General features: G+C 30.6%; 2 protein-coding genes across 2 annotated transcripts in view; both read right to left on the minus strand.

Moving 5' to 3' along the window:
* The window catches only part of LOAG_18553 (E3 ubiquitin-protein ligase UBR5), a 24,134-nt gene extending 19,881 nt beyond the window's left edge, over positions 1-4,253 (minus strand). Inside the window, exons 1-12 of the mRNA XM_020451216.1 lie at positions 4,190-4,253; positions 3,533-3,630; positions 3,194-3,320; positions 2,878-3,046; positions 2,561-2,712; positions 2,288-2,396; positions 2,002-2,184; positions 1,800-1,891; positions 1,492-1,653; positions 1,162-1,394; positions 824-1,001; positions 526-679 (exon numbers count right to left, since the gene is read on the minus strand). Of these exons, the coding sequence (XP_020305020.1) occupies positions 526-679; positions 824-1,001; positions 1,162-1,394; positions 1,492-1,653; positions 1,800-1,891; positions 2,002-2,184; positions 2,288-2,396; positions 2,561-2,712; positions 2,878-3,046; positions 3,194-3,320; positions 3,533-3,603 (1,630 nt within the window). The 5' untranslated portion in view covers positions 3,604-3,630; positions 4,190-4,253. The remainder of the gene's footprint in view (positions 1-525; positions 680-823; positions 1,002-1,161; positions 1,395-1,491; positions 1,654-1,799; positions 1,892-2,001; positions 2,185-2,287; positions 2,397-2,560; positions 2,713-2,877; positions 3,047-3,193; positions 3,321-3,532; positions 3,631-4,189) is intronic.
* A 4,354-nt stretch (positions 4,254-8,607) lies between these two features.
* On the minus strand, positions 8,608-10,472 carry LOAG_08520 (hypothetical protein; the record flags this gene model as incomplete). The annotated part of the gene is made up of 4 exons (XM_003144050.1): positions 8,608-8,829; positions 9,270-9,355; positions 9,801-9,978; positions 10,431-10,472. 4 exons carry the CDS (start codon positions 10,470-10,472, stop codon positions 8,608-8,610), a joined length of 528 nt encoding a protein of 175 aa, XP_003144098.1.
* Positions 10,473-12,441: the final 1,969 nt, after the last annotated feature.

Raw genomic sequence — 12,441 nt, forward strand, 5'->3', positions numbered from 1 at the left:
CGTAAAATATTACCCAGTAGACATTACACAGAAACTGAAAGATGATGTCGAAATGAAACCAGTCATTCCGAAATGAAAAATACATAATTCCCCAAAGTAATGGAAAGTGAAGCGAGAAAAAGTGTAAGCGTAAATTGCACCATACAACCTTAGAGTTAAACTGAAGAAAAGCAATAATTTTGTTTTTAAAGAAAAGGCTACTACTACATGGCAAATTAGAATGCAGCTAAGAAGCATGAAGAGAGTCAACTAGGAATATAACATAAACATCCCACAAAGCCAATTTAAACACCCATAGAAACTGTCGCTTCACTTTGGTGTTACAGCTTTCATCAATGTCTTCTCTTTTAAAAAACTCACAGACATTTCCATTCATATAATGTAAAAATACGCATATTGTAGATTTGCACCAACTTGAATCGACCAATTAATTCGGTTCGCTCTTTTTCATCGGAGTACAGGCACAATGAACATAAGAATTTTATTGGGGCAAGGAGCAGCTGAGATGCATTCTAATTAACTCACGATTCAAGGAGCCTTTTTTATCAGCCGATTGATGCGCAGAAGAATTGAGGCACGAACCGTCATCATCGCTGGTCTCATCGTGCTGTGTTGGTGTCATTACTCGAAACCTACACAATTCAGACAGCGTCCAAGCTGATTCCATTAAAGCGCCAACCTTTAAACAAAATTTCATTCACCTAATCAAAACTATTGAAATCCCAGGCTAATAATTCTCCTAAAGTATGGTATCAGTTCATGATCCGCTCAAGTAAAATGTCTTCAGGCTTGATGTTACATGCTGTTTAAAATAAATTCCAACCATTGGTGTTCCAGAACTGAAGTTCAAAGCAATTGAGCCCGTTGTGTATATAGGGTGCGACTTCGTCCGAACTTCGCAACCCTCAACCACTTCAGGTGAAGCAAGATTTGAATTGCGACGTGATTTTGAACGCATCCGCTCCCATAATTTTCGTCTTTCATTAAATGGATAAATACCCCTATAAAAAAAAAAAGGAATTCACATTCATCCACAATAACCATATAAACAGCTTAACTTTAATAGATCTAAACTTACGATATGATTTTCCGCTAGTGTCGTAAAAAGAGACAAAAATGAAGACATATAACAGATATTAGAACAAAAAAATAAACACATACCACCAATAACAAGTGTTTGACTGAGTTTTCACCAGACAATACATCGGACACACATATAGCGATGCATATTTTTCGCCATCCGGTATTTCCATCAATGGCGTTAATAGCATATTGGATACCTTCATACCACATGCTTCCCCATCCATAAATGATGCTACCCTATTCATACTTGTTACAACACATGCACGATATGCACATGATACTACATCTACAAATTTTTCTTCATCTGGTGCCTGAAATTAAATTGCTTAAACATGATTAACCTCAATATATCCCCGTAAATCATTAATAAATAAATAAATTTGCAAAGAAAGTCACCCGGAAACTTACACCAGTTAAAAGTTTGGTACTAAAGGGATGTGCAGTCATCGAACCGTGCCCATCATTCTTCCATGACCAACCATAGAAAAACCCATTATCCCCTAACGCGATTAATTCACTACTCATAGCAGCTATTTTCACAAACTTCGTCACACCCGTTGGAAACATATCCTGTAATACCAACCGAAGCCGTCAATAGCAATTTAATAAGAAAACAGTTATAAATCAAAACATTGTACAATATATTATGAGAACAAAACAATTTCATACATGGAAAATACCGAATGAAAAAATCTGAATGAAAACAACAAACTCACTGTTTCTTTACCCCAGTATTGCAATTTTTCATCATATTTTAAGCGCGTATAAGTTTCCGAAGAAAATTCTTTGACTTTGTCACTTTTTTTATCTGAAATAAACATCTCAACAAGCAAGAAAAGCATGGAGAATGAAAGGAATTTATGCAAAATAGAAGAGCTCCTTTTTTACAGGGAACTAAAAATTTGTGGATTTACTAACCCCTATCTACTCGTCTTCGAGCAATATCCCTTGCAACAACATAATCAAAACCTTCGCCACTTGCATACAAATTATCGCCATCAATTACGGCACTTCCATGTGAATCACTTCGCAATCCGGCATCCAACAACGACAGAAGCTCTTCGGGGAGATACGCTTCGGAACCTTCATCCATTTCATCTCCTAAAAGAAAGTGTGTAACATTTAAATGTCGAAGTGTGAAAAATTATTCTTTTGTATAACCTAGGGAATTGTTAACCGCAACTAATTTCAGAAAAACAGTTACCTTCTTCGTCATCACGGCTGAGCAGATTATTTACAGCTTCGTTTACATTGAGATTCGTTCGCTGAAGCTCGCGTACAATAATTTCACGTGACTTCCCTTGTAAAACAACCTTCAAAAAAAAGCCAACAGTAGGACTAATGCAATCAGTCCACACTAGAACATTTTTTACTTCCTAGCTGATAAAATAGATAATATCACTTCCACGTGTAACCACATATTTCCAGAATCCTAAAATGATCACATTTCTGAGTAAAGTGCTATAGTGCTATTCACCTGGGCTTGAGCAATGAGATCCTCCGGAATAGCACTAAGAGGGACAAGCGGTCGACTTCGATCAACAATTACACCCGCACGTTCGCCCAGTGCGCCCGCCGTCCGTCTCGCTGCCATCATTACCCGTCTAATTTTTGCACCACGACTTAATACTGCAAAGGAAAAAAAAGTTGAAATTATAACAAACAACATGAAAATAAAATACACTCCAAATTTAAACGATTAAAATAAAAAAAGAGTGAGAAATTTTCGCCCCACCAACGGTATGCTTACCTTAGGACTAATTTTTCGTCTTTTATTAGAAAGGAATAACTAACCAGTACCGGTAGATGAACCACTGCTACCACCTGTTGTAGGCCCACCCCCACTGCCGCCACTTCCCGAACCTCCACCTCCGCTTGTTCCACTGGAGTTTTTGTCATCGCTGGTGTTTTCCTCTCTAGTAGCAGTTGTTAAAGTGTACTTCAATCGAGCAACACGACCACACTGAAAAATATAATTAGAATATATTTTAGCTCACATTAAGAAACGATTTCCGAAAAGCTCAACTGATAATAAATTCTAGGTAAAAGTTCGGATATTTCTAACATTCGAATGAAATTAGTGGGTAGAAAACTGACAATATTTGCATACCCTGAACAGAAATGCCACATGATTTGGACCAACAGCAAGTTGTGCAATACTGTCGGCATCAACGTTAGCTAGTGCTGCAGTTGATACAGCACCATGTTGATTCCGAGAATTTGATGCTTCTTTTATACTGTAAAACACAAAAAATGAAAGATTTCATCAAATTCCATCCTTCTTCATTTAAAACCATAGCTAATCGCAACGTTTTCAGACAACCTCTATTATTGTTGTTTCCAGTGAAATTGCATATGAAAGAAGCTTGGATATCCCTTATACCCAAATTAAAATTCAAAAACTCAACAAAGCATGTTAAACATCATCTGTGTACGGATAATCAATTACCGATCGATTAAATGATCCTCATTACTCGGAACTGGAAATGCGAACAGAAACAATTGCTTCTGGTCATCCATACGATTTTCCAGTCCCCAAAAGTTTTCCTGAAATTACCTAATTTCAGATTCATCCATTCATTTGCTAAATGCATATCACCACTAGAAGAATTTGCAAGACAGAAATGCAAGAAAAACTACACACCGGCTTTTTTTCTCACTTTCATTAATGATGCATGCATTTCCAAATTACTACTAACGTGGAACACTTTCTCAGAAAAAGTGTGAAATAAGGTAAAAATGTTTATTATTACTGCTAAACGATAATCATTATATTTTCAATAACCAAACAATATTTGACCCTTATCAAATATTCAGGACCCATTATCTTGAATAATGGTAAAGTACCATTTAAAAAAAAAAATATACATTTGTATTATATTTGTATCAACATTTGTAGTTAAACATTCCAAAAAGCACCTGTTTGACAAAATAACGTAATTTTGAAACTAGGAAATAAAGGAAATTATTTTCCATATTTAAGGACACATCCTTGATCTCAGTTATGTAACTGCGTTTCACATAGTTATAGCCTTTGCATCAATCGAGGAAATTTTCAGTTATTTGACAACGTTACTTTAAATAATAAAATTCGCTTTATTCTTACTTTAACTAGCAGCTTTTGCGAGATCCCAAAGTTCGACACGCTTAACTGCGATGTAATTTCAAACTAAACTCTGTTTTGTGTATAAAAAATTCCAAGCCCTTTTAATTACCTGAAAATAAAACATTTTTGAACATGTATCTTTCCCGATAAATATATGTTGTGATGGCGTGGGATATAACGCGCACATCCAGAAAAAGGAATGTCTACAGCTTATCTGGTTTTTAATGACATATTGTCAATTTCGTAAAGCAAAAGAAAATTATGGGAGGACAATGATTCGCATTTCTCTTCTTATTGAAGTTTTGTTAATCTATGTCAGAAGTCTGAGATACCGATGATTTCCTACAAAGTCCCAGCTTTCCTGAAATATTATGATTTCCATTCAAACAAGATATTTCAGTGAACGTATTTTCCTATGAGCAGAGTAAATGTCCTCATTGTTTAGTTGATGATTTCCTAGTAAAGTTGTTATGCGTTCCGCGACATATCAATTGAAGCACTATTTTTTATCCAGAATATCTACTTCCACAATCCAATACTTAGTACACTAATCGCTAAGTTCGCTGACGTGATGTGCCCATTTTAGCGAGTACAAGTGCTTCATAATACCAGCTGACATATCTCCGGAAGCGATTTTCGGAAATAGCTGCAACCCCACCTATTTCAACCATCTGGCGAGGTAACAATTAGCCAAACTCAAATCAACAACTAAAGATCATGCAAGATCATTTTCGTTTTTCCTGCTGTGGTTTCGATATCGATCGGTTGTAATACCATGTCAATTATTGTTAGATTTATCTATCTTAATTACCACTAGCCTTTACGTTTTCACCTGAAACATGGAATAAATCTACCAATGGTACTTTCCGAGAAACTGTATGGTACCTACAAAATATATCCAAGAGAGTATCAGATGATCATAACACATGAAATTTGGGATCAATACAAAGAACCCAACACAATACAAGTAATCCTATATTCGATTATATGAAAAAAGGAAATAAGTAAAGCAGTTAATTACAACTATCAATATCGATTATCTTGTGGGAAACACTTGTATAAATTCATCCCCTAGCCACTAGTTATCCTTCAGCAGTGCATGTTAGAATCGATTTTTTGAGGATGATAACTCTCGAAGCTCCCGAGATTTTTCCACATAAACCATTCAAACAATTACTGGATAAATGGAACTCCAATTGGATCCAATCCTCTTCTTTATCCCGCATCTTTACGACATCCAAATAAAAAGGATGACAGCAAGATGGTATACACAAGCTGTTTCGTTCCTGCCACGTTGTCATCCGGGGCATGCCTTCACATACATACATACATAATATAAACATATATATATATATATCTGTGTACACGACCGACCACCCATACCCTGCACTAAGCTTGTCAGCTTTACTACATTGTACGCTAATACCACTACTACTACTACTACGCTGCACGTCACTATGACCACTAATCGCATGATGCATGCTACTGTTTTACAATTACATGCATTTACCGTCACATACTACATATTTGTTACAATTGTTTATATTGGAGCAAGAACTATTCATCCGGTTATGCTTGCTGCATACACGCCGACTACTGCTGCTGTTGAACAAACTTGATTTTCAACATTTTAGCAGTGTAAGATTATGCAAGCGTGACTCATATAACCTACAGTTAACAAAACATCGTGTACACTTCGCATGCAATACACACTATGCACTCATCTCACATGCACTCTATGCGGTACCCTCACACTAGCAAAGCGTACCCACCAGTTAATGTACCGGGATTGCAGTTATGATGAATGCTCGACGTGCTGTATTAGCACTTCAATGGATGCAACAAACCCGTGCAATAACTGGTCTCGTCGCAATGCATGCAACGTGCATAAGCATGAGATAAATGCATATTTGCATGTAGAAAATAGCATGTTATACTTTCTATTTACCGCACGTTATTTCTGATCTGTTCCTTTTCCTATTCCATTCATAAATTTATTCTATTCTCTTCCTCTGCCGTATTCTGACTTTTTCTCCTCATTCCTTTCTAATTTTGTCTATTTCTTTTCCTGCCTATTCTTATGCCATCATTGCATTTTCAACAGAGAAATTTGTCTTTCTCCTGAACTTTCTCGACAATTTGAAATGATTTGCATGATGGTGGAAAAGAAGTTCTATTAAAATAATCAAGATCCAAGAAATCTCGGGAAACATAGATAATCTTGTTGGATATTAACTGATGTGCCATTTATTCGATATTCCACATTGAATGAATGGAAGAACCCTTACAGTATTGCGAATCATAGCGCTCAAATTTCATGTAACTTTTTTTTTTTTGAATTTTCTGAATTCAAATTTTTTGATTTCGATTATTAAAACTTTTAAAACCAATTTACAACCACACTTTGTTCCATATTAACTATGATTTAATCACTTATATCGATCATTAATTTAATATAGAAAAACGAAACAAACCAAAATTTATAATACTACGTCTGACGGATTTCCCTTAAGTTTATATTTGGATGATGAGTAGAAAGTAGCAGAATGATCCTTTAACCGCCGCTCTTACCGCAATAGGCGGGAATGAATGAATTTGTTTTTTTCTTTTAATTGAAATATATACTTCTGTTTTTCAAATTCATTGCAATTCCTAACATTTACACATCACAAATGACCCCATTCTACTCTGTCCAACTGGTCAGATTATCCTATTCCATTGCTCTTGCCTAAAGTTTTTTAGTAACTAAATTTAGTTACTACAAAATTAAAGGAAAACAAGTAAAAAAAAAAAAAGAAAAAACGAATTATTGGTTTATTTCCTACTTCTATAAGTTCTATTTTTCCTAGAGCTAACGGCTCTATTGTATGCTACGGTATCTATTGTAGGCTACGGTATTGATGTACTGTAAGTGTGGTATTTTCCTATCATTCCTTTGTCAAAAAATGATTTGCACAAACATTTTGAAACGTAAGGCTTGATTTCATACGCTTCACACGCTGTTTTATTTTTAAATTATCCGTATCATCTAAAAACTATAGGCATAAATTAATAAGGACGAAATGGTGAGGATGGATGATTCTTTCCCTTCCATTTTAATTTTTTTTTTTTTCTATAAAACTACCTATGATTAAAACATGATGAATTGAAAACATTGCTTATATGGTCATTTGCCATATTTTCACAAACTTATCAAAGGAAGTGAACAAAGTTTTAGGAATGCTAAGTGATGAAACCAACAATATTTACAACTTTTCATTCATTTATAAAATAATTCACTTGCACTTATTACATGTATGTATGTAAATTTTCATATTTATATATTTGAATAACATTTAATACTTATCACAGGTACATATTGCATAAGCAATTTCAGTCTAAAAATTAGAATGAATTTTTATATTGGTCGATTGAAGAACATTGCTAATTACAAATGATAAATTAATTATCAAGGATTAATTATATGGGCCAAATTATATCCATATTTTGTCATCTATATATTTGTTGATAGAGAAAATAGACAAACAAACTTGTCAACAAAGTGATAATATATTACTACCGTGATAACCCTTATCATTTCCGATTATTGATATCAACAAAATAATTCCAACTTACACAACCAAATGACCATTACCATTATATATTCGTAATACTTATATGCAATAGAACGTATTGCACTTGGCTAATAAATTAATCTCTTATAGGCTTGTTTATTTGATTCTTTCAATTTATTCATTTAATTTAAATTTAATTTAAATGTGGCTCAAAATTGAACTGATATTAATGTAATAAATATCAAACCACTAATTAATCAATTAATCAGTTATTATTAAAGATAATATTGATTAGAGTTCTTTTAACTTCATAAGCTTAAAATCATTCATAAAGATAGATCGATCTTGGCTTATGTTTAGCAGTTAAATTGCATTGATGCTACTTGACACACATATTGATAACAATGGGTTTAATTATCAATAATAATCAGCTAATGAGTATTTAGCATTTTTACAATACTCAAATACAAGAACTTATCAGGATGAATATAAAAATGTAGTTCTTCGAAGTTCTTCTTGATGAGTATGATAATAAATATTAATGATTCATCCATAAATTTTTGCAAGGAATGAAATTAATTCATCATAACATTTTAAAATATTTCATCAATTGAATATTAAAATAATCAAACAATTATTATCTATTATCTCATAAAAGTGATATTAATTAAGCTAACAGATATTAAGCATTGAAGAATATGACCTAATGAAATATGCTTATAATCTGGATGAAATATTTGAAAAGTAAAAATTAACTGGTAATTTCATAATATCTGCTATCTTATTATCATCATTACAGCATGAATCATTCATGTTATTTTTGAAATCAATTGGTCGAGGAATGCTTATTGAATGATCATTATTCTATCCACTCATATTGTTAGATTCAATACGGGTCCCAGTAGTTTTATCAGCGTTATCAGCGTTAAATTGATTAATTTGATAGAATGTATCCAAATTCAATTTTAGTTTCGGTCCATGACAGCTTATATGTCGAAATTCAATTGCAAAAGTAAGAATATAAAATTCGAAACAAATTGCTAGCAACCATTCCGAACAGGTAGCAATCATATGTTCCACATAATGCTATACTTCAAATGAATCATAAATTTTTTGCTTCTTTTCTTTTCTAATTATCATTTTATTCTTTTTAAAAAACAAAATTTAAACGAAATTCACCAATCATTTAATCATTTTTAAATCAAATTTAAACCAAATTATCAATCATTTAACCATATTAACAGAAAATATCGAAATGTTTCTCAATTAGCATTATAAACCTTTGCTTTTTGGAAATATCATTTTACGGCATTTCAATAATCAATCATATTGTTATCAACAAAGCATAATTAAGCATAATTATAATTACTAGTAAAAAAAATTTGCAAGGTATGATTATGTTGCATAAATTAGGATGATCTTATTGATTATCATAATTTGAAGGAATGTAAAATATGTGAAGTTAGCTTATCAATATATCGAACAATTCAGTTAACTAATAAATCAAGAATTATTTGTGAACTTACCGGGTTGCTTTCCAGTGTCCGTTTAAGTTGCTTGCAGCAGAACCAATTTTCTGCATGCTGCCCAAATATTGTTCCAAATATTCCCACTTGAAATTCCAATTTCATTCAACGAGTTATTCATTAAAACAATATTTCAATATTAAGTTCTAAGGGAGAAGTTCACGAAAAAGAAAATGCCCAAAATTGAGACTATCCGAAAAAAAAATTTATTGTGAAATTTAATCAGAATAGAATTCATACGGAATATTTTAAAGGTAAAGAACAAGTGAAAGTAAATGATAATTTTTTCTATATGATAATTATTAATTATTTACATTCATAAAAAAAAATAATTAAATGAGCATGTAGAACTATTCATAATTCAATTAGGATTTTATCAAATGACATAGAGAATTAAGATGTGCAAGGTCTGGAAGAAAAAAGGAAATGCTTTCATAGTATGATTTTATCAATCTATTATTGCTTTAACAGAAGTTTGATAATTGCTAATTAATTAGCATTTTGTTGAATGCAAAAAAAAAAAATATTTACTAGTGATGAAGAAAATGGTTGACAAACAACTCAGAAATAGGCGACAATGTAGTACTGTAGCTTTTATAAACTCAGGTCGCATCCAATAACTGAAGAGTGTTTGGGCCCAAATGTATACCAAACCACATCCAAAAGCCAAAATAGCTCCAATGTAATGGACCATAATAAAATTCATTTCCTGCAAATTTATAATTTATCCAATTATTTTATTAATTTTATAATTCAAATTTATGAATTACTGTGGAAGGAAAAAAAAAAAACAAAAATTGCAAGTATAGTATCAGAAATGATATCAAGATGATATCATAGCTAATTGTTTCTATATACATGATAATTAAGATTACGAATAACTAACATATTAAATTTTTTTGACCATTGGTCAAAAAGATTGGAATAACGAGCATTATGAGGAATAGTATAATTTGTAGTTATTGTATTAGTATTTGCAAAATTATGGTAATCAACTGGTGAGAAATGAAAAATTATACCAAAAATAATCGAAACAAAAAATTGGAAAATTGCAAAAAATATAAATGCTTTATCAATTTTATTAAATAAAATTTATAATTAAAAAATGTTATAATACTTGAAAATTGCTGATTAAACTGACACCAAATGCTGAAAAATAACCAAACCATAAGTATATCGTGCTATAATCTCGCCAATTTCCATCTTTCTGCAAAAAAAAAAAAAAAAAAGAAAAAAGAGAAACAATCGCAAAATTTCCTATCAGTCAAGAAAATAAATTTCAATTTATTGATAAAATATTTCTACATTATCAACTTATTATTTGCTATAAGTTTAAATGTTAAATCCTGATGATAAAGCAAAATTTGGGAAATGGGATAATCATTTGAATTATCAACATATTCCTCAATTTAAAACACGATAGTTAAAAATTTTTTAGATTTTATAATTTGATAACTTTTTTTTAAAAAGAGGATTTTTTTTTCTGGAAAAATTTTAAATCTTTTAATTTGAAAGCTTAGATAAATAAAGCTTTATGGAATGCTAATAAAATAAGCTTAAGTGATTTTATGGAGGAAAAAAGAATAAATAAAAGAAAGAAGGATAAATGGATAAATAAATGGATAAATGGATGCAAAATGGATAAATGATCAATGCATTATTTAAGTCTAAATTTATTGTAATCAGATATTTAATTTTTTTTTAGATCAGTTATTTATTTAAATTTATTATAAATAATTAATGTTTATTATAATAACAATATTTAAGTTTATTATGATAATCATCCGAAGTTATAATATTAAAATAACGATAAGCTAAATATATGCATATATCAACAAATTCTGATAAATAAAACCTGTTTCAAATAATGCCAGTAAAATTCAATAAGTTGTCGATGCCTTAAATATGCAGTTATTGCAACTAAAAAAAAAAAAAAATGGATAAATGATCAATGCAAATCATCATTAATTAAATTTCAAAATTTTAAAATCACTTCCGATAAATTTGTCATTACAAAAACAATTTTGTTAATTGAATATGAATGAAAAATTTATATTACAAAGAGAACTAAAAGTGGAAAGAAAGTATTTGCATAATTTAAACAAATTAAAATTTTTAAATTCAAACATCCAAAATTAAAATTGACATTTTTAATTTCAGTTCAAAGAATGAAAAAGCAATGGGAAAAATTATTTAATCATCGCTTAAAATTTTCCGTTAAAAATAAACTTTGTCGTAAAAATGAAGTAAAAAAAAGGGAGAAAAAAAAGAAACTTACAGAAAGCAGCAGATAAATTGAGAAGTTGCCCGAAAATGCAACTTTCTGGCGGTAATGTACCACAATCACTAAAATTAAACCTTTTCTTTATTCGAAATGAAAGTTCAACAAATTGAATGAAAGTGAATGGTATTTCAAATGTTAAATATCCGATTAAATTGGATTTTAAATTCAATTACGTAACATTTTGCAGATAAAATTGTTGAAATTAAGTTTACTATAATGATTTAAATGAGCTAAACAAAAATTTAAACCCTTAATTATATTTATTGCAAAAATTTTGTGAATTGAAATGTCTTTCTGAAAAAGGTTATGGATAAAATTGTTCGTTGAATAAAATGTTTGTTGATAAATGATAATTTTATATTAATAATTGCATATAATTCGGCTCATACAAAAAAAAAAGTAAAAAAAATGCGAAAAAAAATTGATTTTTTAAAATTTTTACTTTTAACTTCCCGACTTTTCCAACAATTCATAATATTTCAAATGTTTATTTATGCTACGTTAAGTTTAAAAGCTTTTACAAATATTGCATCGAAATATTTCATAAGCATTGTTATCAAATGATAACGTCAATTTTTCCATTTTTTTTTTTCTACTCCACTAATGGCTGTGCTTAATTTATTGTTGGATACAAAGAAATTTTTTTTCAAAAATTTAAAAATTAAAAAAACAAACAAAATACAATTTTTTTCTAACAATTTCTTTATTATAATAAAGTTTATTTCTTTTTGATAAATTTAATATTGGTAATATATTAGTATCGAATAATTTGCAAACAATGATTTTACCTTGATGTATGGCCAAAATGGTGTAATATGCTCTTGTGATACGGCTATACAATATCTACAAGAAATGATAAATCAGTATTGATTAACATATAATGAATAC

Source organism: Loa loa (assembly GCF_000183805.2).
Source record: "Loa loa unplaced genomic scaffold supercont3.361, whole genome shotgun sequence".
Taxonomy (NCBI): Eukaryota; Metazoa; Nematoda; class Chromadorea; order Rhabditida; family Onchocercidae; genus Loa; species Loa loa.